Here is a 26,357-nt window from a genome sequence, read left to right as displayed (position 1 = left end):
TATCATGCAAAAATATGTTATTTTTATTCTTAGTATAATGTTGTTTAAATGAATTATATTTTTAGTATTAAATTTGATGAATATTAGTCATTCCTGATATCTCACAACTTGCATTCCAAATAAGGTCACATAGATTTTTGTAGTTGCTTCACAAAACATTTCTGGCTGTATAATCCTTGTTTTTGCTTTGAATACCATGATAATTTTTGAAATTGTGTAAATGTTATATCTGTTAAAGAATTAATGATATGATTTTAAAAACCTATGATCTTACAGCCAACGTGATACATACAGTGGTGCTAAAAAAAGTTAGTGAACCCCTCCAGAAAATAAACATATTTTAAAGTGTTCAAATTCTGCCATCTTTTAGATATTAAATTAAGACGTCATGTGATAAAATATTACATTCAATGTAGTTTGTTTCTCTGGGCTCGAATGTTGTGGCTCAAATGTTGTAGCATTGTTGTCTACATTCAACACTCAGCACAAAGAAGTGCATTTTCTGGTGAGGTTCACTAACTTTTTAGCACAACTGTAAATTATACAAAATGTTTAATACAGTGCTTTTACCTTGCCATAAACCCTCTGTTTATTGTTTACCCTGTCAATATGCAAATGTAAAATTGCATGTGATGGGAAACAAATTGATAGTATTAATAACTTAATGACCTTGACCTTACAGCCAGAATTCCAGAATGGTGGTCACACAGAACGAGTGAAGATCTTCAACAAATTCCAGGGCAAGGTAGACCAGCAAGCCGTCAAACTCCAGTTCATCAACAAAATCCATAGATCTGGGCCTCCATGGAAAGAGAAATGTAAATGGCGCAAAACAATCAAGGTGAGGCAATACTGCCAATTGTAATGATATCCTGGATTAGAGATCCGCAAATACATAAAATGGGAGAAGCGTGTGGTAGTCTACAGTGACATGAATTACACTATTCATGATAGACATGGGTATGGTACGCTAAATTCAATTCAGATCATCCTCAAACATCAATTAACCCTAAATAGACTGGGCTATTTCAACGCCTAAGAAGACTGGGGAGGCTGATTCAGCCCCCCCTTATGATCTCGGCCGTCGATCGCGTAATCGCGACGAAAATTGGCACACGCGTTACCCATGGCATTATCTACAAAACTATAACATCAAATTCTGCAAAAAATCTCATATCTCATTAATTATGCTAATTTATGCGTAAAATCAAAAGTTTGCTCTAATTAATAAAATAATGCCCCTGAAATGCTAATTTTTGTTTCACATGCTCTAGATAGGCATCTAATCAAATTTATTCTTAAAATATTTCAACATCACGTTTATTTTCTTATGTATTTCTTTGTTTTTCGACTTTTTGTTTTTTATTGTTTTTTCAATGGAAATTTTCGGGGACTTTATTTTGACTATAAAAAATAAAAAAATTATTTATTTTAAGCTAGTGCTGCAGCCGAACCGCCGAACCGAACGGAAGTTCGCCGAACTTGGCACTTCCGGACCGAACCGAACCGAACTCAAAGGCCTGGTTCGGAAGTTCGGTAAAAAAAAAAAGGATGTTTGTATGCAATGCGTGAATGCGGTGACTACATAGATTTAAGTATAAAATCAATAAAATATATATTGGTTAGTGATTGTGCACAAAGAGAATTCCACTCAATATATTTTTAAAATCCACTGTGATAGCTCCCATCTTGTCTTTGATTGAACTGTTATCAACTTAAGAATATTTTATTAACATAAATATATTTTTTCTTGATAAAATGAGGGGGCATTTTGAAGCTAAACTCGGTATAAAAGTGTGGTGTAATTACGTATTGCCGTAATCGATCGTGATCGTAATCGGACCTAATCATTTTGTACTTAATAAAGAAAAAGAACCAGACATAAATTCATTCCTCGTAAATGACAAAGTATGACAGTTTCGGTCTCGTGTTTGATTAAATTTTTATCATTTTCAATTTTTTTATAAACATGAATAGGCCTGGGAGTAAACATTGATTGATCGAATGGTTCGATTGGCATGCCGCCAATCACCAATCGATTAGCAAAATTTACACTGATCGAATGTTCGGCAGATCCCGATTATGACGTTGGGATACCTGTAATACCCAAGTAATAAAAATAAAATGACAAGAAAACAATGATGACAGCTGTTTTTTACAGGTTTAAAAATTATGTTACCGAGGTAATGTTTCAAAAATTATCAATGATTGTATCAGAGTTACATACCAACATGATAGCGCTCCGAAAATGTTAATCCCACCCGACCTTGCCCTCATACACAAAATAAGTCATTGTGTGCGTGCACAATAATACGTAAACACATAACCAGCTCACTTGAGCTGATTGGACCTTCGGATAGCCAATGAAACTTTGGGAAACAAAGAAGCGGAAGGCATGTGGTTCCCTTATCAGGAAAGGTCATGACTTCAGAAATAAATTGACCCCTCCCCCATCTGTGTGTGTGTGTGTGAGGGAAAGAGAGAGGGAAGGATAGGGGGTGGGAGCCGGAGAATTTCTTTCATGTTTAAGAACAATGAAACCTTTTTTATATCCCCATCAACCAATGAAAACTACATTCCAACACGCGCCCGCCTTCACCAGTACTTTCTCGACTAGTCTCCAAAAATAGACCCAGTTATACATGTAGGTTCAAATGATAAAAAAAATCGTTATTTTGAAAGGTATTCACATGAAATATTTTTTTTAATACATGTGTAGCATCGTGGGCAGTGCCACAAGTGGAGGCGGGGACATGGTGTGGGCAAGGGATGAAAATTTTCAAGTGAAATGCTCCACCTGGGCTCAGTCTCAAAGAATATACTTCATGAATGAGTTGTTTACGTCTTTGGACTCGGTGGGGCTGATTCATTTATATGCAGGGGTGTGGCACTTGGAGGGATGAATGCATAATACCAGGGTACCAGTATTAATTTAGGAAAGATTTTCATTGGGACAATAAACTGAAAGATTTAATCTCATTTCATGAAGTTTCTTTTGATATAAAAAAATCATGGAGAAGGAGGAAAAGGGCCTCATTTATGCTAAACATGTGACTTTGATGGAGATTTCTTCATGGGGGGGGTCACCATAAAGTAGGACAACTATTGTGACTTAAAAGACGTGATTCCCGACGAACAATCGAATCATTCAATTATTTTTCCATAAAATAATCGAATGGTAATAATGACAATAGTCCCAGGCCTAAACATGAATATATTTTTTCCTTATAAAATGTGGGGACATTTTAAGCTTAACTCAGTTAAAAAGTGTAGTTGAATTACGCATTGCTGTAATCGGATGTACATTTAATTGAGAAGACATAAATTAATTCCTTGTGACTGACAAAGTAATGGTAAAGTATATTCCACCTTCTGAAATTTCCATATTAATATAAAAGATAAATAAATAAGAGATGAAGGAATGAGGGTGAAAAAAACAAAAAAGATAAAAATTCAAACCAAATCAACGCATGTTCCCTGATCGATGTTCCGGAAATTGTTGGTAAGGAAAGTTGAAACAGGAAGTCCAAACAACCTGCTCTCGGTCGCTATTATACAGGTAAAATTCGTATTCCAAACTTGAAACGTTTTTCCATTGTCAATATTTTCTTAAAAGTGGTTTAATCTGGCCAATTACTGAGAATGAAATGATAAATTATCAGTTCCGTCTTAGTTCTAACGATCAACGCCGGGTGATTTCACAACACTAAAATACAGTGTACAGTCCCATGTACTCATTTTCGTGTTGGAAATATGTTTGAAGTCACGTAGCGTCGATCTTTCTGGACCAAGAATGGACTGATATTTTATCTTTTTAAAGTAATTCATTGACCAGATTTTACCACTTTTCAGAAAATAGGGACTTTCTAAAACACTCATATTCTTTGGAATGTGAATTTTACCGGTATAATAACAGTTGAGTGGAGGTTGTTTGTCTACTATTTCGACATTCCCGATCAACACTTTCCAATTTGAGAAGCTGCGTTGGCAATGACATCGTAATCGATCATGATCAGAGCTACATGAAATAATCGTGAAAAAAATATTCTGATCTTTGTAATTCTGTTTCTGTCCTGATTCTCTCGTTATCAATATTTTTTTCTTTTGATTTTTTTTTATTTTCATTTTAAAAATGAAAGTAGAAATGACTTATTTTTTGTTAATTAAAACAAAAGAAAGTTCAACAATTATCTTAACTATTCTTTTTAGAAACAAAATTTATTATTAATACTTGACGGATCATGCACGAGATTACATGGTTGTAGGTCGGCGATCTTTATTTTTTATGTGTTAAATTTAATTTGGCATTTATTGCCGAACCCCGAACCGAACCAAAGTTTGGAAAAAAATTGCCGAACCCTGCCGAACCGAACCGAACCCGAACATGCCGCCTGACTTGCAGCACTATTTTAAGCAGTAAAAGGAAAAAATAATGATAGATTTATGAATTGTGGCTAAAAACACTATTTGCATTGGATTTGTACACAAATTCACGTATTTTAGTAATTTTGGGTCTGCATGCACTTACGAAATGTTGCGTAATTTCGGAACCGTGTACCCGGTGGTCACAATTTTGGTCTGAAAAATTGCGCGAGAGTGAGCGACGCAGTCAACAAATTTTGCGCGGCGTATTTCTCGCGAAAAATGTCGAGGGGGGGGGCTGAATCAGCCCCCCAGTGTTTTTAGGGTTAAGCATGGCATGACAAAGGTTAGCTACTGAAGTTTAGTTTTCAGAATAGTTTTCAGATGTATCGCTTAATCTTCATCAACTAGTGTTTTTTATATGAGAGATTACCTTTGGTAACAACTAAAACTCTTCCACCTTTTCCCAACAGGTACCTGAAGCCATCAAGAATCAATATGCACTGCCTCCTCCATTACTCCCACTCTGCCATGAGCGCCCCCTTCCTATGATAGGCCCTGTGGATGAAGTCAAGAAACCTGGTCCTCTAACTCAGCAGGAAGAACAAGAAGAGGTCTGTATTTGTCTTCTTTCTTTTAAAATCACTCATTTTGAAATAGTAAGTTAATTAGTAACTTTAGTAGTTATCTTTTCTTTCAAGAGGCGATGGGGGCCCACAACATTTGTTTGTGATGGATTGCAAATATGAAAGAACAGTTCTGATTGGTTCCTGCTCAGTATTTCTAACAAAACAATGTATGTGTAAATGAGGTCTTGGATACACCCTCTAGGAGAGATTGTGTATTGTACAGAGAATACATTTGATAATAGAATGCTTCAAACATTAATTGTCATTTCATAGTTGAATGTGCAAATATATATTTTTGTATTCACAGTGGTTGAAAGGTGTGGTGGCTCTGCAGACAAGTATAGCAAGACATTTAGCTCAGAAGTCACTACCTAAAGAACCTACCATTAAACCAAAAATCATCACTGCTTCTATGCTCTCGAAGCCTTCATCTGCTCCAACCATAGTCACAGCCACACCGTCCAGTCACAGCACAACACCGGTCAGTGATACATCATCGAGTGTTACATCATCCAGCATTGCGTCCACTAACCCGGAAGCAAAGAGCACTACCACGGTTACAACAACCACCACAAACTCTTGCAGCATGAAAGACACAAATGTAGTAGAGTCTTTGAGCAGAGAATTTCGGACTGCCAAAAGGGATGTTTATAAGTATGATTTGATTGACACGCAAGAACCAAAAATTAGAACGGTTGCAGATTTAAAGGCTTTGCACAATGGACCACTCAAACCAATTAGTGCAGTTACATCATTTATGTCAAATGGGCCATCAAGCTTGTACAAGAGCAAAACGGACCTTGTCTTAGAAGCAGCTGAGCACTTGAACAACCACGTCATGGTCAAGACGAAAAACAATGGAACATCTCTATCCTCAGAGGAAAAGACGTTACATGACTCTCCATCCACTAGCATTATGAATGGTAGTATAACAAACAGTGATAGCTCGGAGTCAAAGGTCGTGACCTCCATGCAGAGAGTGACCCCTGCAGGGGTCAAGTCACCACCTGCAGTGACCTGCACATCAGCAAAGACCAATGCGACATCAACGGTCATGCTCAGTAGTGGAAGCGTGGTGGTACCATCGTCTGCTAAGGTTGTGTCTACAACGCAAGCAGGAAACCTCAAGTTTACCACCATCACCATGCCAACCAAGATGGCTGTTGGTGTAGGTCAAGGGTCACCAGGATTAACAGGAAGAGTAGTGACAATACCAGCTTCCTCTGGTGAGAAATACTTCATATTTTAAATGAACCCCACCCCGCCCCCCACAAAAATTAATAAATAGTTAATATGTATTTATAAATATATTATAAATCAATTATAAATCGATAAATAAATAATAATGATAAATTAGTAAAAATAAAGGTAGAAAGAGAAAAAGAGCAATAAGATCCACTTTGTTTTCTACTTGACATTGATAATATAGGTTTGTAATCCTTGATACTCATCTGTTATGATGTTTTTTAATCAGCTGAATTGAATTATGGGAAATTGCTTGGATTTTCCTTGTTGGTTCTGAAATTCTAAAATATAATAATGTAACTCCTATTGATTCAAATGTAACTCTGTCTTAAGATATCATGGATCATGACATGATAGTATATTATTCCAGCAAGGAACTTGTTTTCTAAATCTTTGTTTTGTCATATAATTTGACCTTTGACAGGTAAGTTGAGTCCTTCACCTTTGAACTCTGGTAAGATCACACCTGCAACCTTGGGTTCATCACCTGCTATTATCAATCTCAATAGCTCTCTACAATCATGTATAGATGGCAATGGAGGTATGTATCACCTTTTATTCTCTCAGTCTTATTGTTATTTTTTTTTTGCACTTCATGATTTTCATTAGAAAACATTCAAGAAAGAAGAACTAGAAATTATAAGACTGTCCAAATATTTGTTGATAATTGTCATTGAAGCATTTGTATACTTTTTGGATAAACCATTCTGCTGGATGTTATGTGGGTTAGAATTTATTTTGAGGTGCCTGTATAATTAATTTTGAATGGTTTGTGTTTATGTGGATTTATTCTTTCATTAAAAAGAAACCTTTGAAACAATATAGCTTGTGCGAAAATAGAAAAATCAAAGAAACAGATCAACAAAAGTTTGAGAAAAATTGAATAAATAATAAGAAAGTTATGAGCATTTGAATTTTAGATCGTTATTACAATGTAGATCCTCCAGTTGGCAATGTGACAAAGATGTGTGATGTCACAAGTGAACAACTTTACTTTTCTATATATTTCACTTGAAATGCCTCTTTTATCACATCTATCAGTAGATCATGTATCCTCTATAGGAGGGCATGTAATACAGATCTTAAAAGAATACATTATGGATAAAGAGTTTGTATTACCATTAGAATGAGCAAAAAAGGACTATTTTAGGGGTATTTTATAGTCTCCACAGGGAAAGTTGTTCACATGTGACGTCATATCTTTATCGCATTGTCAATGAGAGGATCTCCATAGCATTAGTGATTGCAATATTCAAATGCTCATAACTTTCTCATTATTTGTCTGATTTTTCTCAAACTTTCTTTGATCTTATTCTTTGATTTTGCTCTTTCTACACAAGCCCACTTGTTCCAAAGGTTTCATTTTCCTTTAAAATACAGGGCCATGTTTGCCCTAAATTTATATTAACAATTTTTCAGATGTTGTATGTTACAGGGCATTGGTGCATCTAGATATAGATTATGTATAATAAGAAAAACTATAAATGAGAAAGTGACTTGTCAATAGATAGAAAAGAACAGAAAATCAAATTAACTTTGATGTCATTCAAAAGTTCAAGATGAACTTTATAAGAGTATGACAAGTTTTTTATTTTGCACTTTTCCCCAATTACCAGAAGTGGAGTTGAGTAAGTTAGATGAGAGGCTGGTCCAGATTCTTGCCTGGCAGAGATTACAGCAATTATTACCTCAAAAGGTAAGACCATCTTTCACACACCTTACAATGGGCCTTTTACATATGACAACAGGTTTAACTGTGGATTGGCCAAGTAATGGCTTAACCATTGTTTTTAATAGTTCCAGAGGTGTTTCACATAGATTAAATTCATCATACATTAATTCCCAGTATAATACAGTTATGCTCTTTTGTGTAGTATTAAAAAAATATGTTATGTGTGATTTGAAACTTCAGCAGCAGCATATATTGTCTTTCTTTTTGTTTTCTTTTCATTTTGTGAAAAACCCTTTGGATGCCATCATTGTAACCTTGTGTGTATTAAAAGTATATCAGTTAAATGCTGCAGTGTTATATTTCATTGCTTTTCTCAAAATTTTATAGCTACATGTATTCCAGTAAATAGTAATTTGATAAAAATATTGTTTGCTACCTGAAAGATTAATACTGGTTTAGATTTTAAAGTGTAAGACAACTTTATGTATAAACATTTGCTAATGGTATTTGTATATAAAATAATGCTGTAACTTAACCATTGAAGGTACTAACTACCCTTGTTATTGGAAATTAAATATATAAATGAAAAGTAAAAGAGTTCGAAAAGTGATTACAAATAATATCATTAATAAGCAGTGAACAGTTATAGTATGATAGCCTCAGATAATCCTCTTTTATTGAATATCTCTGTTGATGTTGTTTATAGCATAACAATGACCTCATGATTAGCAATGTGATTGAATAGTTCAGGTTGAAGGTACTTTATGTCAATATTTCTAAGCAAAATTGAACATTCGGTTCATTCAGCTTTGTAATTGTATCTGAATTTGATTTACATATCCTAGACTCAAACCTTGCAGACTACGATAGTCAACAAGAAAACTACAACGAACACTGTATCATCATCACCGTCATCCTACTCCTCGGCATCCACCACTGCTGCTGCCATCAATCAGGGTACCTCGTCAATACATACATTTAGTACAGGTGGTACCACCACAGTAAGCAGTGTACCATTGCACACATCCACATTACCATCATCTGGTACCGTCCATGGTGTTTCCTCTACAGGGCTGTCTCATACGGTGCGGGCTAGGGCCATGGTGTGTCCCATGAACGGGAAAGGTCCTGGTACACCGGTTCCAATGTGCTACAGGTCTCTGCATATAGGATCAGGTGAGCTCTAGGGTTGTCTGGTGCCATGTTACGAAGGGTGCTGAAGAACCACTTCACCAAGGCAAACACGGAACAGTGGTTCCTGTTATTGATTACAATGCTACAAATGGAATTTCTCTAGATATCTGCAAGAGCAACAGTATCTAAGATGTTTGGGAAAGGAAACCAATGTGGATGCCATAGATTATATATTCAAAGGGATAGTTGTACCTTGACATGGACTAGTTGCTTTATTTTTCAAGAGAGGAATTTGATTCAGATGAGATTTCACACAAAATAAATTACCTAGTAATTCAAACAAAAAGGGATTCTCCTTCAAATTTCCGAAACACATTCTTTCAGTCATCCCAGGGATTTATGGATTAGTTTTCTATTCCTAGTATCTTACAAAAAGTATTTCTTCATTAAACTTTGTTAATGCTTGCAATATGCTGGTGTCATATTTTGTGATATAAATGGGTGGTTTCAAGTTCGATTTTGACCTGTAGGTGTTTTTTTTTTTGCATCAGCCCAGAATGAGATTGGTTTTGGAACATGAAGTTTTGAGTTATTAATGATTTGATTTGGACCATTTTTGTAAACTCAGATTAGGCGTTACAACTATGGAAAGCAATCTAAATTGTACTTCCAATACCAACACCAAATTTGAAATCATCCAATGTCTACCTTTTAAATCTCAAGTGGGTACATATGCATTCTGTTGACATTTTTGGAAACCCATTGATTGGTAGTACCATGTATGTACCTCTGTTTATCAGTACAGAGGATGATAGACAAATTTGTGATTGCAAATTATATCATCTTTAAAAATTTTTAAGAAAAATCAAACTCATAATAAAGTTGAACTTTCTTTGCAGAGTAGTTGAGAGTGATGCTTGTAAGCTACACCATCTTCTTGTCAGTATGTGTTGTCTTTAAAAATATGACTTACCTACTTAATTAGAATTTGCCTTACATCAACAAGTAATTCTGGTTTCTATGTATTCTAAATATATTTTAATCATAGGGTGGACTTTCCCTTTAAGATCTTATTAACATCACATTTCCTTTCTATTCTCTCTATCCAGGGCGTGACAATGATGTTTGTTTAAGGAACTATGGGCATTGTAATTTTGTATCTTCCAAGCATGCATGTATATTCTATGATGAGGTAAGGTGCTCTTGTTATTCTTATGAGTGTTCTTATTATTTATCTTCATTGGTAGTGATGGGGATTGTGGTGTATATTTCTTTTCTTGCTCTTGGTGTTGGTGATGCTCCTGTGTTGTTTACAATATTTTTAAGGGTTTTTTTTGCCACAGTTTGTGTTGTTACCTCTGTTGTTATTGTTTTCATAGGCTTTTTGCAATAAGTTATCATCAGTCAGTTGAACACATTTATGATAGATTAAATCACTATCTTGTCTATACATATGAGTGGTGTGAAAAAAAAAAATTGAGAGGCTGGAAATCTTGTTTGACTGAAGGTAAAACTGCACTTTGAAAATTACATATTGGAAAAGAGACATTTCAACTGTATATTCTTTTCATGTGGTGAAACCATATTTAAAAAACAAGAAAACACTGAGAGCATTCCTTCAAATAGAAATCAAAAGTCAGTAGTTCGGGTATCAAGACATAACCTGAAACATTAAATATATGATTGTGATGTAATGTTTCTTACTTTACTGCTTGCTTATTGAAGTATATTTATTATGTCATTAAGGAACATAATAGCTTATTTGATTCTCATGTGTTAAAACTTATGTTGTGTTTGATTTATTTAAGAAACATCCTGTCAGTGAATCTAACATCTAATAAGAGATTACAAATACAATAAATGAAAAATACATGCAAATTTTATTTTGTTGGTTTGGGGGAAACAGAAAAGTGTTCTGAATCTTACGCTTACCTATGAATGAAACTGTTTTATGTCCCATCCAAAACTTTTGGGGGCATGAGTAGACTGTAGTGTGTGCTGATCTTGTCTCAATCCAGATTTGTTGATTGAAGTGTTAATAATGGGCTGTGCCTTGGAGGGCCTAGACTTAGAATTATTTCCCTTTTGATATATGAGTAGATATATTTGGTTTTCTTTCCTCTTAAATTCTTGATTATTCATGCAAATTTTCAGACTACAAGGTTATATGAGCTAATCAACTACAGTGAGTATGGCACCAATGTAGACAATGTCATCTTCTCCTGCGACTCATCAGATAAATGGTCATCTCATTTACCAAGGGCGTCTCCTATGGTCAGAAATGTAAGTTAATCATATACTTTAATATATAAATGATTGCTTGCTAACCTTGTTAAATGTGCTCAGTGCTGAAATAAAGGGAGGTGTTTAGATGGTACATAATTAGTGCTTCATTTCACAATAGGGTGGAGTGTCCTCATGAAATCTTTATGTAAGAGATGAATAAAATATTTTAAAGGGATTGATAATTTATTGTCTAGTAAATATGAAACAATTATTTTGATACATATATATATATATTCAAATGGTTTAGTAAATGCTGTAGAAATAAAATCAGATTTTAAAAGGAGTGTAGCTTTAAAAAAATGAAAGGAAAAGTCAAAACGGATTTTGAATTCTCTCTTTTTGTTGTTGTCACATCATGGGCACTGACGAGTGTGACTTTACCTTCATTTTTGAGAGCTATGCTCCTTTTAAAACTACAATTTTATTTCTACGGCATTTACTAAACCATTTGTGACTATTTTATTCCGTATGTCGAAGCAGACTATTTTCATATATTTAAATGAACTGATGATCTCATAACTTTTCTTATAAAGTATAAGATTTCCTTCTTTATGTAACAATGGACAGAAAAAATGTAAGTCTGATATTACATGCTGAGTTATTGCCCAGTCAGTCCTTTAAAAAGCTCTCCTAGCCCCTCCCATACTTGTATTAAGCTTAATCCTATCTAGGCCGGGGGGGCCTCGCGCATTATTTTCACTGAGTGAAATTTTTTGACCACGCCGCTCGCTGACTTTTTACTTTCAAGTCCTGCGCAACTTTTGAGACCAATTTTGCGTCACCCGGGTACGTGGTTCTGAAATTACGCAACATTATATAAGTGCATGTCTGACCAAAAATTGCTCAAAAATGTGGTTTTTAGTACAAAGTCAATGCAAATTGTGTTATCAACCAAAACTCATAAATGTATGATATTTTTAGTTTTGCTGGTCTAAATGTATTTATTTTATGCTTTTCCCCAACAAATTTCATTGAAAAAACAATGAAAAACAAAGGGTCAAAAAAACAAAGAAATATAAGAAATTGCAAAAAACAAATACCGGTATAATACATAAGAAAATGATTTGATATTGAAATTCTGTTCGTGTACACTTGCTAAGAAAACCACAAAGAGTTTCTATACCAAAAATTAGTACATTTGGAGCTTTATTTAGGGAGTTTAGAGGGAAAAGTATGATTTCGCATACTAATTACACATAAATAAGCATAATCACTTAATAGCGATTCGCATGAAATAAATTACTAAACAATTTTGTAGATTATGTCCCAGGCAACCCGCGTGCCAATTTTCGGCCAAATGAACTCCCAAAATATCCCGGCCTTGATAGGGTTAAAGGTAAATGCCAGTTTTGGTAACGATATCGGTACAGAATCCAATGAAATGACCACCAAAGTGTCTGTTTGTATAAATAAAGAATATGTGCCAAAGGATTCTGGAAGAAATTGTGTAATTGCTGAGAAATTAGCAAATAAGCACAGGATTTGGGTCAAGCATCGGGCACAACATTCAAAGCAATAATAATACACTGTCCCACGTGCGCTTATCTGTGTTGGTGATCTTCAGTGTGAATATTTTTCAGCGTAGATTTCAAGATTTCACAAAGTTCAGTTTATGTGACTGTACCAGATCTAGATCCTCGATGATATACTGACAATTAAGCCTGGTTTTACAGACTTTCTCATGAAATCAGTGTTTACTGCAACTACTGGCATTTCTCTTTAAAGTCTATTTAGAATAACATTCATATGTGCATCAACTGTTTTGGTGGAGCATGTTATCTGAAATTGACAAGGAAATTTGCTTTTTTTTTTACATTTCAGGTTCGGAAGATCATTGACAAGAGGAAAGTTCGATTCAGTGAGAGACTCATGAAAGATGGCAAGAGTCGACATAATGTCAAGCAAGAGAAAGAACCTGAGTTACCCCAGCGTATGAGTTCCATGCCCAATGACCATTACTCTCCGTGTGCTTGCCGTGGTGGGAGCTCAGTGCTGCAAGGTGACAGCAAGGCAGGATGGGAAGGCTCTGCCTTGTTGCATCATGGGAGCTTTATCAAAATTGGTTGTCTCAGCTTTGTATTCAGTATTACCGAGAATGTTACAAGAACAATTCAAACACCAAAGGCTTCATCTACGAGTTTATTTCAAGATAACAAGAAATCAGTGGTAGTTAATTCTTCATCAACGTCAATACCTGCACGGAAAACATTTCCTCAGACTCTTGTGAGGTCACAATCAGCAACGTCATTACCGTAATCAGCTATCATTCAGAATTATGTTCTTCGATTACCAGCAGTATATGGGTTTGTTATGATTAGTGTTTTTTTTGTACTTTTCATCCTTTTCTCTTAGGATAACCACATCCCACTGAGAAGTAAGCTAAACAGTATGTATTCCTTGCATACTAAGCATCACTGTTCTAAGATACTAAAATTAAGCCTTTTCACCTTGTCATTGCCTGTGAATTCAGGTATCATAGAATTCTGACTTTTTTTTATTGATAAGAAGATTGATGGAATCAGAGTCAGACATGAGAATGTTATGGGTGGGCAGTTGAAATGGATATTGATTCATCTTTCCTGAGGTTCTAGAATCATTATATATTGTCTCTTATTGCAATGCTTTCTGAGTTTTTTTTTGTTAATGTGCCTTTTACCAAAATCTAGACTTCAGTTACAAAATTCTTTTGTCAGGGAAATGTAAAGACCATGTCAATGGTGTTTTTTGTTCCATTGTGTATCCTTCATCCCTTGTATGGAAGGGCACTGAAATTGTATGCAGCCTCTCTATAGGATTATAAAGCATGTGATTTGTTAGCTATTTAAGTCTGTTGACTCATATAATTTTCAGTCTATGCATTCATGTTCACAACTACGTATATACGATCCTTATTTGAAAATAAGCCAACATGACATTTTTAATACTAGATTTTCTATCATGTCCATTTTTTCCCCTAGGGTTTCATGCATAGATTACGGGTAATTTTTAAAAATGAAATTTCAGAATTGACTACAAAAGCTTGCAGATTACACAATGCTTGATGTGCAAGCTGAAATCTCTTGGGGAGGGGCAGATTATATCTCACCATTGGCTGTATGCACAACATACCATTTCCATACCTATGATTACATTCTACACACTTCTATGCTTATAGACCGTTATTCTTTCTCCAAGTCTTCCCATTCACACATTACAAACAAAAAAAATTCCTTAATTTCTATGTTATGTCTTTACATGAGCACCATGTATGTTTGGTTCCATTTCTAATTTCTCACCAAAGAGAGAGAGTAAAAGGCTAGGCAGCTGTGTAAGCATAAGACAATCCACTACTCCCTCCTCTTCTCCCTCCTCTCTTACCCAGATCATATATCCTTTTTTGGACACATTCCAGACAGTGTACTTCCTGCATGCATGTTGTTGAAGGGTGATAGGAGGAGGGTATATAGAGGTTAGAGGAACACGGTGTGAGTGTGATAAGGCCAATTCTTACCCTGGTTTCATGTTTGTAGTGCGTACATGACACATGTCTTTGGAGCAATGTTTCCATGATGTGGAAGAATTGTAATAGGGATAGTCAAGTTGGAAAGAATGATGAATGCAGCTGCTATGAGCTCTTCAGATGCCCTTATATTCAAAATATGACAAAGTAAGCTTGGGGCGGGATGTTTTATCAAGATTTAGCTCTGACTTAGGGTTATTTGCAAGTGTCATCACACTCGTGATATTTGACTTTTATCTCAATTAATTTATGGTAGCATGCATCACATATCCGTGATCTGATCAATGCAGTGATGCATTATATACCAAATGCAACTAGGAATCAAGTGCTCATTTTAGTCAGAATCAGATCGTTCTGATTACCCCCTGAAATGTTTGGGCAGAATATTTTACTTGGTTCTTTATTGCATGTGCCCCAAGGTTGTAGCTAGTTTTGCCCAATTCATGTGCTTTTGTAACTACTTATCCACCTTATGAACTCTACTGAAACCATACAATCTTCGGATTGCATTCAGCTAGTCATTGTCTGTGTCTTGCCAGTTAGGATCATGGACAGACAGTTAGGTAGTTCTTGAAATAGCATTATCTGCACCTGGATATTGGTGCCTTTCAAGATTATGGATTGGAATGCATTATTTTCACTGTCAGATTTTGTATTTGGGGGGGTATCTTGGGGAAAGAAATATATAATACCTGTTTATAATGGACATCTCAACAAACTTATTAACATTTTTTAGCTCATCCGGCCTGAAGGGTCAGATGGGTTATTTTTACTTTATTAGTATTTCAATATTAAACATTTACAAGTATTTGGAATGATGATAATGAAACTGAATAAAACTATTCTGATGGATGATTCTCTTGGTCCTTCATTGCTTTCACAGATTTAGAATATAGTCATGATTGACAGGATCAATTAAAAATGCCTCTATTATTAGATATATGCATTCAATTATGCAATCATTTTTAATTATGTGACATAGGTATATGATCAAGAGTTCCATTATCAATGCAATCTGGGCTCCGTAACACAAAGATTAGCAATCAATCGCTAAATGAACTGACCAATCAATATCAATGTTACACGCGCATTTGGTTTAAAATACTGACCAGGGACCAATCAGTGCGGTTCTTTCATATTTGCGATTCATCGCAAAGCTTTGTGTTATGGAGCCCTGGACATAGATGTTTGCTATGACTTTTTTTCTGGGTATGAAACAAACTAATTACAAAATTATGCTATAATTACTATGATCATTGAATTTCCAGAGGGATAATTCTAGTCATAATTATGTTTGACTTTATTTTGTCTTCACAATTACACTTCGTAGTGCTGAGTCATGTGGGAACCGTTTCTTTCATTATTACAATGGCGTCTTACCTTTCAGAATCTGTAATCCCAATAGTTCCAACAAAAATAAAATCTTTATCAATATTATAAATATTGATGTCTGTGGCATCTCAAAAAGTAGGTTGTCGTTTCATTCAGTATTGGTCACTGCATGGAGATTTCTTGCGCCTTCTTCAGGGAAAAAGCATGCATAAAATGCTGACCACTATTTAAGGTAGAAATCGAATTTAAAAAGAAACCCAGACAAGAAAATGACAAAATAAAACATACCAATTTGACTTCCATAGTTATATTCCATTCATTAAAGGTTTGACTCTTAAACTCCAAATTGGGAGAAAGCTAAAACACCAAACCTAGTGAGTGTTTATGCCTTGGTGGAATTCATTACCTCAAATTGTGCTGGTGTCACTTATTATTATTTTTGTACATCAAAATTAATGTTTTTGGAACACCGAAATAAGAAAAATTTAACAGAAATCTTATTGCACTGAATGAATTTAAATGTTTTAGCATGACCATCTCAGGCCTGATACTTAGCAATTTGGCATTAAAATGGAGAAAATCTTTGTAAGATTTATGTTCCTTTGTATTTGTTGGCTGTTTGGTTAATAGGCTTCTCAATAGTAAACAGTTTAAAAAAAAAATACAGTATAAGTGTAACTTTGCACAAACTTAAATTTAAAAAAAGCCTTAAAACAGGTCATTGTTCATTGCGATCGCTATTTATTGTTGAAACGATACGGTCCAGTGTGTGAACAAAGCTTGTATTATTGGTTAAAGAAACTACAAAATCATCAGGGTACGTTCACTCTTGATAAGATTTTAGATGGTAATGCTCTGCCTTAAAGGATTTACATTTTTTTCATGTTTGAATCTCTTTCTCTGTTCATTTCGTTCATATTTATATAAATCTTTAATGGGGAATTCTAAATTCCAGTTAAAGAATGATCAGATCTTTGTATGGGATGAATGTATTTTTTAGGTATTTGAAAAGAGCACATTTAGATAAAATGCTCTTGTATAGGATTACATACCGGTACATCATGTTTAAGCCCCATCAAATTAGACTAGAAGATTTCTTGTTCAACTAAAGTATCATCTGAATCAATATTTCCGTTTTAGAAAGCCTTTCATGCTACTCCTTGCAAATAATTGAGTTGTATCTTATTTCCTATAAACCCTAAACTGACTGGTAATTTAGAGTTCAGTTTTTGTAATTGAATTATGAATATCAAGGATTTTTGCTCTCTCTATAATAATGTAGCAAATTGATCAAGGGATGTTTTTTTTCTTTTCCCCCTTTTATTTCAATAGATACCACTACTTTGTCCCCCCCCCTTTCTATTTCAATTCTTTCTGTCTTTTTTATCTTTCATTCGTCTCATATTTTTCAATTGTTCTTCATGAAATCATCCTGTCTGTAATACCAATTTATGGTCATTAATGATTACGGTATATATTTTTAACATGCTTTGAGAGTAGATAAGAAATCAATGTGCTTTATATCAAAATTTCAGTAGCAAAATAATTTCTGGAAATAGTAGGCATTAATGAACAGCGCCGTGCAAGTTTTTGTTGCCTTCTGTTATAAAGTATAATATGTGAGAGTTGGTTATTATTATCTTCCCTTCATACTAAGTCAGTGATGCACTTTGGATTATAATATAGTTATGATTTAGAAATTTGTTTAAAGGGAGAATGAGTTGTAAATGTGTGTATATACATTAATTATGTATAGATAATGCAGTGAAGATTTTTCACATTGAAAAAATTGATATGAATCTTGTTCAGTATATCTTGTAATACTGATTTATTGTACAGATAATGTTAAAAAATTAAATTGTACATTCTTTAAAAAATGAAAACAAAGACATGCAGATTGTAAATTGTTTGAAGAAAAAAATTACAATGAAAAAACATGCATTATTATCCAAAGAGTTGAAGACTAGCCAAGTTGGTATTCTTTCTTTTCAAGTGACCTGTTTAACATTACCATAAGTTAGGATAAAAGAGATGAAAATGAAGAGATGTGGTAGGAAAGAAGGAGAAAGAGAGCATATTGGATTATTATTGAGAGGTGAAGGGGGGGGGGGTAAATAGAGAGATGAATATAAAGAATTGTGATAGATGGGAAGGTGGATGGAGAAAAGGGGGAGAGTGGGAAGGAAGAAAGAATGTATGTTATGCAAACATAAGTGATAAATGTACATGTATATCGAGGAGAAAAAAGAAATGTAAGTGGTTGATTTTATTTTAATTGACCAAAATTAGTTGAATTTTGCATGATGAAATAGTTACTAGTAATCAGTTAGAAGAAAATAACTAAGAAATATTTGATTGTAAAATATTAGAATTAAAGTTGTGGCTTCAGGAAAAATAATTCTCACCTGGTAAAAAAAAAATGCGCCAGTAACTCATTCGGCCAGTGTGGTTGGTGTTTAGCTAATATAGACGTGATTTAAATTTGGACTTGTTAAAGGTTAACCAAGACCACAATATAAGCCTGTTTGTTGTGCACTTGTCCAAGATAAAAAGAAGAGTAAGCAACTTGGTGTTACCGATTACACCATCATCTATACTTAGCTTAGTAATTCATTTTGACAACTGAAAAAAGACACGCTCTTTCGAGACAATCACTGATCGGTCATTCATTCCAGAGGGGGAAATCCCCATCAAATGGGGAAATTCCCTTCGAGAAGCATTAGCGCATGCGCATTTAGTGATTTTTTTTCTTTTGTACGTGATAAAGATCGAGATAAGTGAGTTACACACGGGATTATACATCGTATCTTTCTCCTTCGCTCTCTTCACCCCTTCTCTTTCTCCTCCCCCACTCTCTTCGCCTTCTCTACCATTCTTTCCCTTCTTGTCCATTTCTCATTCCCCCTGTTTTCTTTCTTTCACTTTCTTTTTTCCCCTTTCACTTAATTTTTCACTTACTTTTTCGCATTTCCCTCTTTAATTCGCAGTCCCTCTCTCTTTTGCGCTACCCCCTATTTTTTTTCGTTCCGTTTCTCTTATTTTCATGTCTCACCAACTTAATTTCTGTTTCTCATTTCCATTAAGCAAAATCACAAAATAAAAAATATTCTATTGCACAGTGAGTTGCAATTTTCTATCTATTTTATGTAAACGGTAACAAATTATGAAAATGAACAAGTAATATGTATTCACAGATGTCAAGCATGATACAGATATTGATAACTTTCGAATCAATACATGGGCTATTTTTCATCCATTAATTTTTCTTCGAATATAAATATCGTGTCCACACAATCGACGAATAGCAATTACGTATCATCGTTTTCATACGAATTGATTCGTTGGATCACTCAACAACAAAAGTTTAGTTTTTTTTTTTCAAAATATACATATTGAATTTTCAAAACATTTTTTCCTGAATTTCACGAAAAACAATGGACGAAATGCTATTATTTTGTCAAAGGAAATGTGTGTTTTTAAAGCCTGTTTATGATAATCCAACATTGACATTTCTTTAATAAAAACAAATAAAGAGGTCTCATATATAAGTTGATACAAGTTTTGAATAAAATTGATGTAGTCTGTGAATAATGTGTAGGATAAGCATCATGGTTGTGAGAACGTGTGATAATATATATTATGTACGTGAAATATATTACAAACTATACTAATACATGTATATAAACTATGTATAATTGTTATTTACATTGTATACACATGTTTTAGACAAATAGAGATGAAATGTCATACACTCCTACGTTTTTGCGATTAACATGCGCGTACTTACAAGACTTTGACTTCAAATGCTATTTGGCCATATTTTTTTCGTAGCATAAAGACTAATGGGGAGATACAGCTTTACAAAAAATGAAAATAAAGGAATAAATGGGGTCTAATTCGAGGTTATGATTGCTGTTATATATCGTCTTGCTTGGTGTTTGATTTGTGAAAATCATTGCCTGATAGACGAAGCTTCTTGTAAACTTCATAAATTGCTTCTTTCATGCGGGATGTGAGACATAATATATTTCCTTATCTACAATAGATGACAAGTTTATTCATAATAGGCGGTGGTATGGGGAGGGGGGTGCCCCTTATTTCTCAAGTAGTGGGGGAGAAAAGTGATAAAAGAGAAATCTTGGTCATATAAACTGTTCAACTGAGAAAACTTTACGTTTTAGGTCGCCCCCTATCAGAATACCCTGGCGCCACCCCTGAATTCATAAACCAATGTCATAAAAATAGATTACCCTAATTGACCATGAAATGGTAATTCGATTAAAATGGCTTACGTCATAGCTTACGTCATAACCTGTCCGTGTTATTGAATGCCCGGGTATTGATAAATTTGATTGGCCAAAAATAGGCCATCAGGTTTATCAAAACATAGATCATTACATTTCCGAAATACATAATTTAATGGCTCCCAACCAACATTAGCGACGACATTCCGAAATTCCAACTAACCAGCAAACTTTGCTCTGCATCAACCTTATATATAAGCGGCAGGTAAAGTCTTAGATTTAATTGAAATTGACAACCAAAACTGTACTAGTGGTCATTATTGCAGTACATGTTCGCAAGTAAAATACAGTAGTATTGCGTATTTGTCTCAGTTTATTTTCCACTTACAACCAAAAATTTCAAGAATAAAATCATAGAACGTTGTATCTTGATCTCAATACCCAAATTGATTTCATCTTTCACCATTTTCCTTAAAACTTTTCTTTTTTCATTGTGATCCTGTTTTGAAGACAATATTTTTACAAAGCATACCACAGCTGACTCTTGTTTAGCATCGTAATCATGTAAATTTGTGTCTATCGATTTGTACAGAAGGGCTTAATTACTTTCTTTGCAATCGGAGTTCTACAAAAAAAAACATACAGTGACGAGATTTCAACAACAATGTTGAAAAGACGAAAAACAATTCAGGACGGACAAATTTCCTCTTGCATCTCATCTGTTTGAGAGTCCTCTTCTTCTAGTTCTTTTCTTTCCCGTTTAATCACAGATCTCGTGCTATAGATATCGACTTTGGATTTGGTGACCAACGCCAGATTACCATCAGGTGTGCAATCAATTCTTGGATGCCATGAGCCCACATCGACCTCAACGTGTCTGACAACGCATTCGACAATGAAACCCTCCAATGTATATTTGTGTACAGAGATGAGTTTCTTTTCGTCACGGCTACCGGAGAGGATGTATATATTTTCTTTCGTGTCACAGCAGACGAGAGCATACTGCCACTGCTTTCGATGGATTGTACATTGGATGACACCATCTCGATTCAAGATGGATACAGAAGCTGGGCTATGTGAGAGGATGATCTGACCAGAGTTCGCGACAACAATACGATAAGGTGTGATACCACCGGCAGGTATCGATTCAACGTGGTTACCGTCTTTTTCGAAGACGGATATGGTATCCCGATGGAATTCCCCCGCGAAAATCATGTCATCTGTGTCTGCAGTAAGACAGGTGAAGCCGGTGCTACCGTTTAACGGATGGATCGTGCGGGATTTCTTACCGGTTGGGTCATATACTGCTATCTGCCATGTCCCATCAAGGATGACGATCGTGCGGTCAGAGAGGACTGCCATATCGCGGATGTCGGAGCTTGAAATGAGGACGAGGCTTAGTTTACCGTCGACGGTCATTTCCTCGACGATGCCGTTGAAATGGGCTAAGAACAGCGACCCATCAGAACAGTACGACATCGATGAGACCTCACCAGACTTAGAGTCGGGAATGGGAATACTCCGAGAGAGTGACCACTGGTTTGGATCGACAAGCGTACCTACCGACACCCATTGTGAATTCTCCTGCGATTCAAACCTAACGTTCGTAGTTATACCGTGGATGTAGTCTACTGAAGCTTTGTCCCATTGTTCAGAAACCAAATTCTGCAAGGTCGTGTTTAGTTTATCAAAGGTCAAAAGAACATTTACACTTGGGTTCTTCATTAGTTTTACACCGAAGCTTCTAGCATTAGACAAAAGAGATCCCACGCCAAGCCTCGCCGCTTCCATTTCATCATACTTCCCGGTCAGGAACTCGTCTAATCTGTCTGTTTCTTTAAGAAGTGTCAGTCTCTGAAAGTCAATGCTTTTTAGTGCATTTTCAACCGCAGCGTCAGCTGCATCATTTATCTCTTGCTGCAAGCGGCGAACGTTTCGACGTGCCTCATTGCGTTGACGATCTATCGTGCGTAACGCTTCTGCAACTTCCTTTTGCTTATCATGGCCTTGTTCAACAAGCTCTTGAATGCTGCGTAACCGCGTTTTTACTGCGTCCTTCGCATCAACACATATATGATGCGGTTCAGGATGGGTATCTCCTATGCAACGGACGCATACAAGCATCGAACATGTCTCACAAAAGTGTGTCTTTGACTGACCATTGTGCTGGTAGCATGTCTTTCCATTGTTGGCATCCTTGTATCCATTCCTTGTTTTTACCAGGCTCCTGCGAAGATCACTCAGAGGTTTGATACGATGTCCACTCAGTATCTGTTTCATGGAAGAATGCGATCCCACACAATCACGACAGATAAAATGTCGACAATCCTGACAATAAGCAACTGCTCGAGAACACTTGTTACGGCACGATTCGCAACATAATTCAGAATCCATCAATTTAGCACAATGGTCGTTGCCTTCCAATGCCTGGACAACCTTATTTGCTAGCTTATTTGGCTTCAATCCGTTGATTCCTGCATCGGGTATGATGGTTTCTTCGCGACAGAGAGGACATGAGATAGATCGGAGGCGGCAGGTACCTTCTAAGTTTCCTCTAACCGTCACACATCTCTCAAGGCATTCAGCGCAGAAACTGTGAAGACATTGAAGAAATTTGGCATTTAACAGACGACCTGTGCAGATCACACACTCCAACTCTTCGTCGAATGGATGCAAAGACTTTATTGACCGGTTCATCTTGAACTGTTTACAAATTATCTTGTAAAGTTCAAGATGTTATTATGAAAATATTCGATGTTAGCACCGTTGACGATGAAACAGGTTGTTGATGAAAAGAACACAATTACTCGCAAATATTATGTTGACTTCTAAATAGAGACCAACTTGTCGAAAACTGTAAAAAAAACTTATCTGCATCACAGTGAACAGTTAGGTTAACTGCGTTTGCTTAGGTATTATAAAGTCTCGTGACCGCAGTCAGATGTATCCCTCAAACCTCGCCTCTCATAACGGTCTCTTTCTTAGTTATGAAAAGCTTCTCAAATGTCATCATATTTAAAGTTAACTGTCGCAGCAAGGCACAAAGTCAGGTATCTGGCAGTTGCGGCCGCTCAAAATGTTTTCAACAGCATTCTATTTTTATATCTTAGCTTCACTATCAATAGCTGAATTATTGCATCCAGGGTAGCTTTCAAATGAAGTAGTTTCCTTGGGTCCGAGTGTACTCGACATTCACCTTTCGATATCTACTTCAACTGTTCAGACGTCACAATGATTTTTATCTGACCGTATCGCTCTGCATGCCCAGTCTCTCACTTAGCTTATTGTGACGTAAGAGCTCGTCCCACGCTCACCCACGTAAACATGCTTTTATTTATTGGTCATTGATCTTGTTGCTTGAGTCAAACGTTTAATTACTCAGACCAATTATCTCAAGGTGTGATGATTGCTACAAATCCCACGCCAATCTTCTTCCGTGCAGACTCGTGTCCAAAATAGTAAATTACGATTTGGGAGCTGTGATGAAATTATTCGTTGATCCTATGCACGCTCAAGATTGGTTTTAAAAAGATGACTCCTGGCAGTGAAACCTAAAATTCTCTTTAGAAAGAGACGAAATAGCAACTAAAAATTTATGACGGTTCTTTCCAGGGAACCTGACTTGTTTTCCTTGATTTAAAAAAAAAGGAAGTCAGACATGCGGTGACCAGTGACAGGTTGATGATCAATTATGGTCGCAGTAAGAAGAAGTGCATGATTATCCTTCTTTTCTTGGCAGGTGAAAAAAGTTCAATTAGTCTTCATGAAGATCGCAGTGATATCTTGTGATTTTACCGTGACTTCAAACCCGATGCAAATCTATGGAACAGTGATGACAGGTTTATGATAAAGTCCATCAAATTTAAATGAAATCATTGCACAAAGTAAGGATCAACGATGATAACGGCTGGATCAACGTCACTAATAGTTCGATCAACCCTGATAAAAGAGTAGATCAACGATCAACGTTACTTCTTTTCAGGCCCGACGCACTTTCGATTCTGACTAAACTTGTATAAAATTCAAGAAAATTTGGGTGAAGGGGGAAATAAGCGGGAAATTCTCTGATTCACCTCTTAAAAACGTTTTGGTCGTCTGCCGTTAGTCATCGGTCTGTTTGCGTAAATCCTCTGTGTGCTACCGAGGAGGCTAAACGGAAGCCAGGAAATTAATAATAAAGAGGTCTCGAGCATACGGGCAGATGACCCAAGAATAACATGGCGTATAAAACAAAGAAGGTGAAACGTGTCTAGGGAGAATTATGGCTAAGTAAAACAATATTTAATTGAAACTAATCTTAATGATAATGTGGATTAATTTTTTTATAATTAAAGTGGAAATGTCTAGGAATGAGTGTGGTAATACTTTGGTCACACCAGTATGCATTTTCCCAACTTGTCCTCTTTACTGAAATTCAATATGTTACGAGGATTATCGAGTTCATGTCAAAACCTATAATATTTTCTCACCTAAACTAAAAAAACAACTTCGATAGAAATTTATATATTAACTTTCTGAATAAGATTTGGTTTTGTGCGGTGGAGGGGGGGGGGGGGGGGCATGGCAGGAAACATTATTTTGTACGTTACAACCCCTTCCTGGTAAAACCCGGATCTACCCCTAGGGCAGTGTTGCAGTTTATGTGTGTACGTGATGGGGGGGGGGGGCACTATTTCGCTTCTGTGGATAAGGTACGTCCATGCGATGAAGAGAGAGGGGGGGGGGGTGAGATGAAATTAAAATGATCGGAATGGAACTGATTAGAACAGGACTGAATGAAATATTACAAGTTGGAATAGAATGGAATGGAATAAATTAGAAAAGAATAGAAAACTATATACTGTTGTAAAAATAAATCAAATATAGACAGAGCGCAATGATTAATTTACAAGCAAATTTAGGATATAAAGGACTGAATTGATGCAAACAAGCAACGTGATGAGTGATAACATATTGATTCATAAGTAAAAACTGTTCATAACACCGATTGTGCCCTAATTTTTCACTGGCTCTATCAATTATTGAATATCTGTAGTATGAATCTAATGATTCGGCACATCATTTTCTGCGACGCCAATAGTGTCCGAAGTACCGATTAAGCTGGCACCCATTTTGACAGAGAAATTCAGATATTATAGAAAAATAGAATAATAAAAATTATTTACCCACCCCCCCCCATACCCAAGATATTCTATAATTTCGGATCATTTTAATATCTTAACTCGTTTCTCACCATCGTCATGAATCGCGCTAAATATTCCCACATTTTTTTATTTTACAATGATTGTAAACGGTGGAAATGAAAATAAACGAAATGAAATGAAATATTGGGAAAACACAACGCCTTTTTAAGGAAGCATAAAAGTGCCACCCACATGTTCATTAAATTATCTCGTCATGTATACATCTCTATAATAGGGAAAAGGATAAGATGACGAGATCTCGGATCTCGTCATGTCTACATCCCGTGGGATAGACGATCAGATGACAAGATCTTAGATCAAATCCTGTCTGCATCCAGTCTGAAAGATGATCAGATGACAAGACCTTTGATCTTGTCGTGTCTACATCCTGTGGGAGAGATGATCAGATGACAAGATCTTGGATATCTCGTCATGTCTACATCTTATAGAAGAGATGATTAGATGGCAAGATCTTAAATCTCGTAATGTACCGTAATGTCTGCATTTTATAGAACAGATGATCAGGGGGTGTTTCATCAATATTTTCGTCCGACAAGTTGTCAGATCTGACAACTTTCCTGGATTCTGATTGGTTGAGAAGCACTGTTACTATATGGTAAATGTCGGATAAAACAGGACTTGTCGGATAAAACGTCCGACAAGTCCTTTCATGAAACGCTCCCCAGATGGCAAGATCTTGGATCCGAGATCTTGCCATCTGATCATCTCAGTCTTCTAAAAGATGTAGACATGACGAGATCCGAGATCTCG

At 35.8% G+C, this 26,357-nt stretch overlaps 2 protein-coding genes across 2 annotated transcripts in view; one reads left to right on the top strand and one right to left on the bottom strand.

Moving 5' to 3' along the window:
• LOC121408973 (PHD finger protein 12-like) overlaps positions 1 to 15,918 on the top strand; it is a 32,798-nt gene extending 16,880 nt beyond the window's left edge. The window contains exons 8-16 of the mRNA XM_041600724.1: positions 683 to 841; positions 4,836 to 4,976; positions 5,299 to 6,217; positions 6,661 to 6,777; positions 7,853 to 7,932; positions 8,754 to 9,084; positions 10,152 to 10,234; positions 11,197 to 11,325; positions 13,150 to 15,918. Coding sequence (XP_041456658.1) covers positions 683 to 841; positions 4,836 to 4,976; positions 5,299 to 6,217; positions 6,661 to 6,777; positions 7,853 to 7,932; positions 8,754 to 9,084; positions 10,152 to 10,234; positions 11,197 to 11,325; positions 13,150 to 13,584 — 2,394 coding nt within the window. The 3' untranslated portion in view covers positions 13,585 to 15,918. The remainder of the gene's footprint in view (positions 1 to 682; positions 842 to 4,835; positions 4,977 to 5,298; positions 6,218 to 6,660; positions 6,778 to 7,852; positions 7,933 to 8,753; positions 9,085 to 10,151; positions 10,235 to 11,196; positions 11,326 to 13,149) is intronic.
• Positions 15,919 to 19,316: 3,398 nt separating this feature from the next.
• Positions 19,317 to 24,810, bottom strand: LOC121408971 (E3 ubiquitin-protein ligase TRIM33-like). Its single transcript, XM_041600722.1, has one exon. It carries the CDS (start codon positions 23,098 to 23,100, stop codon positions 21,091 to 21,093), a length of 2,010 nt encoding a protein of 669 aa, XP_041456656.1. The 5' UTR covers positions 23,101 to 24,810; the 3' UTR covers positions 19,317 to 21,090.
• Positions 24,811 to 26,357: the final 1,547 nt, after the last annotated feature.

The sequence above is a fragment of the Lytechinus variegatus genome, chromosome 2 (assembly GCF_018143015.1).
Source record: "Lytechinus variegatus isolate NC3 chromosome 2, Lvar_3.0, whole genome shotgun sequence".
Taxonomy (NCBI): Eukaryota; Metazoa; Echinodermata; class Echinoidea; order Temnopleuroida; family Toxopneustidae; genus Lytechinus; species Lytechinus variegatus.
Note: the sequence above shows the minus strand (reverse complement) of the source record. Positions and strands in the feature narration are given on the sequence as shown.

Coding starts and splice junctions, on each gene's coding strand:
- LOC121408971 (XM_041600722.1), bottom strand. CDS start 23,100: ATGAACCGGTCAATAAAGTCTTTGCATCCATTCGACGAAGAGTTGGAG.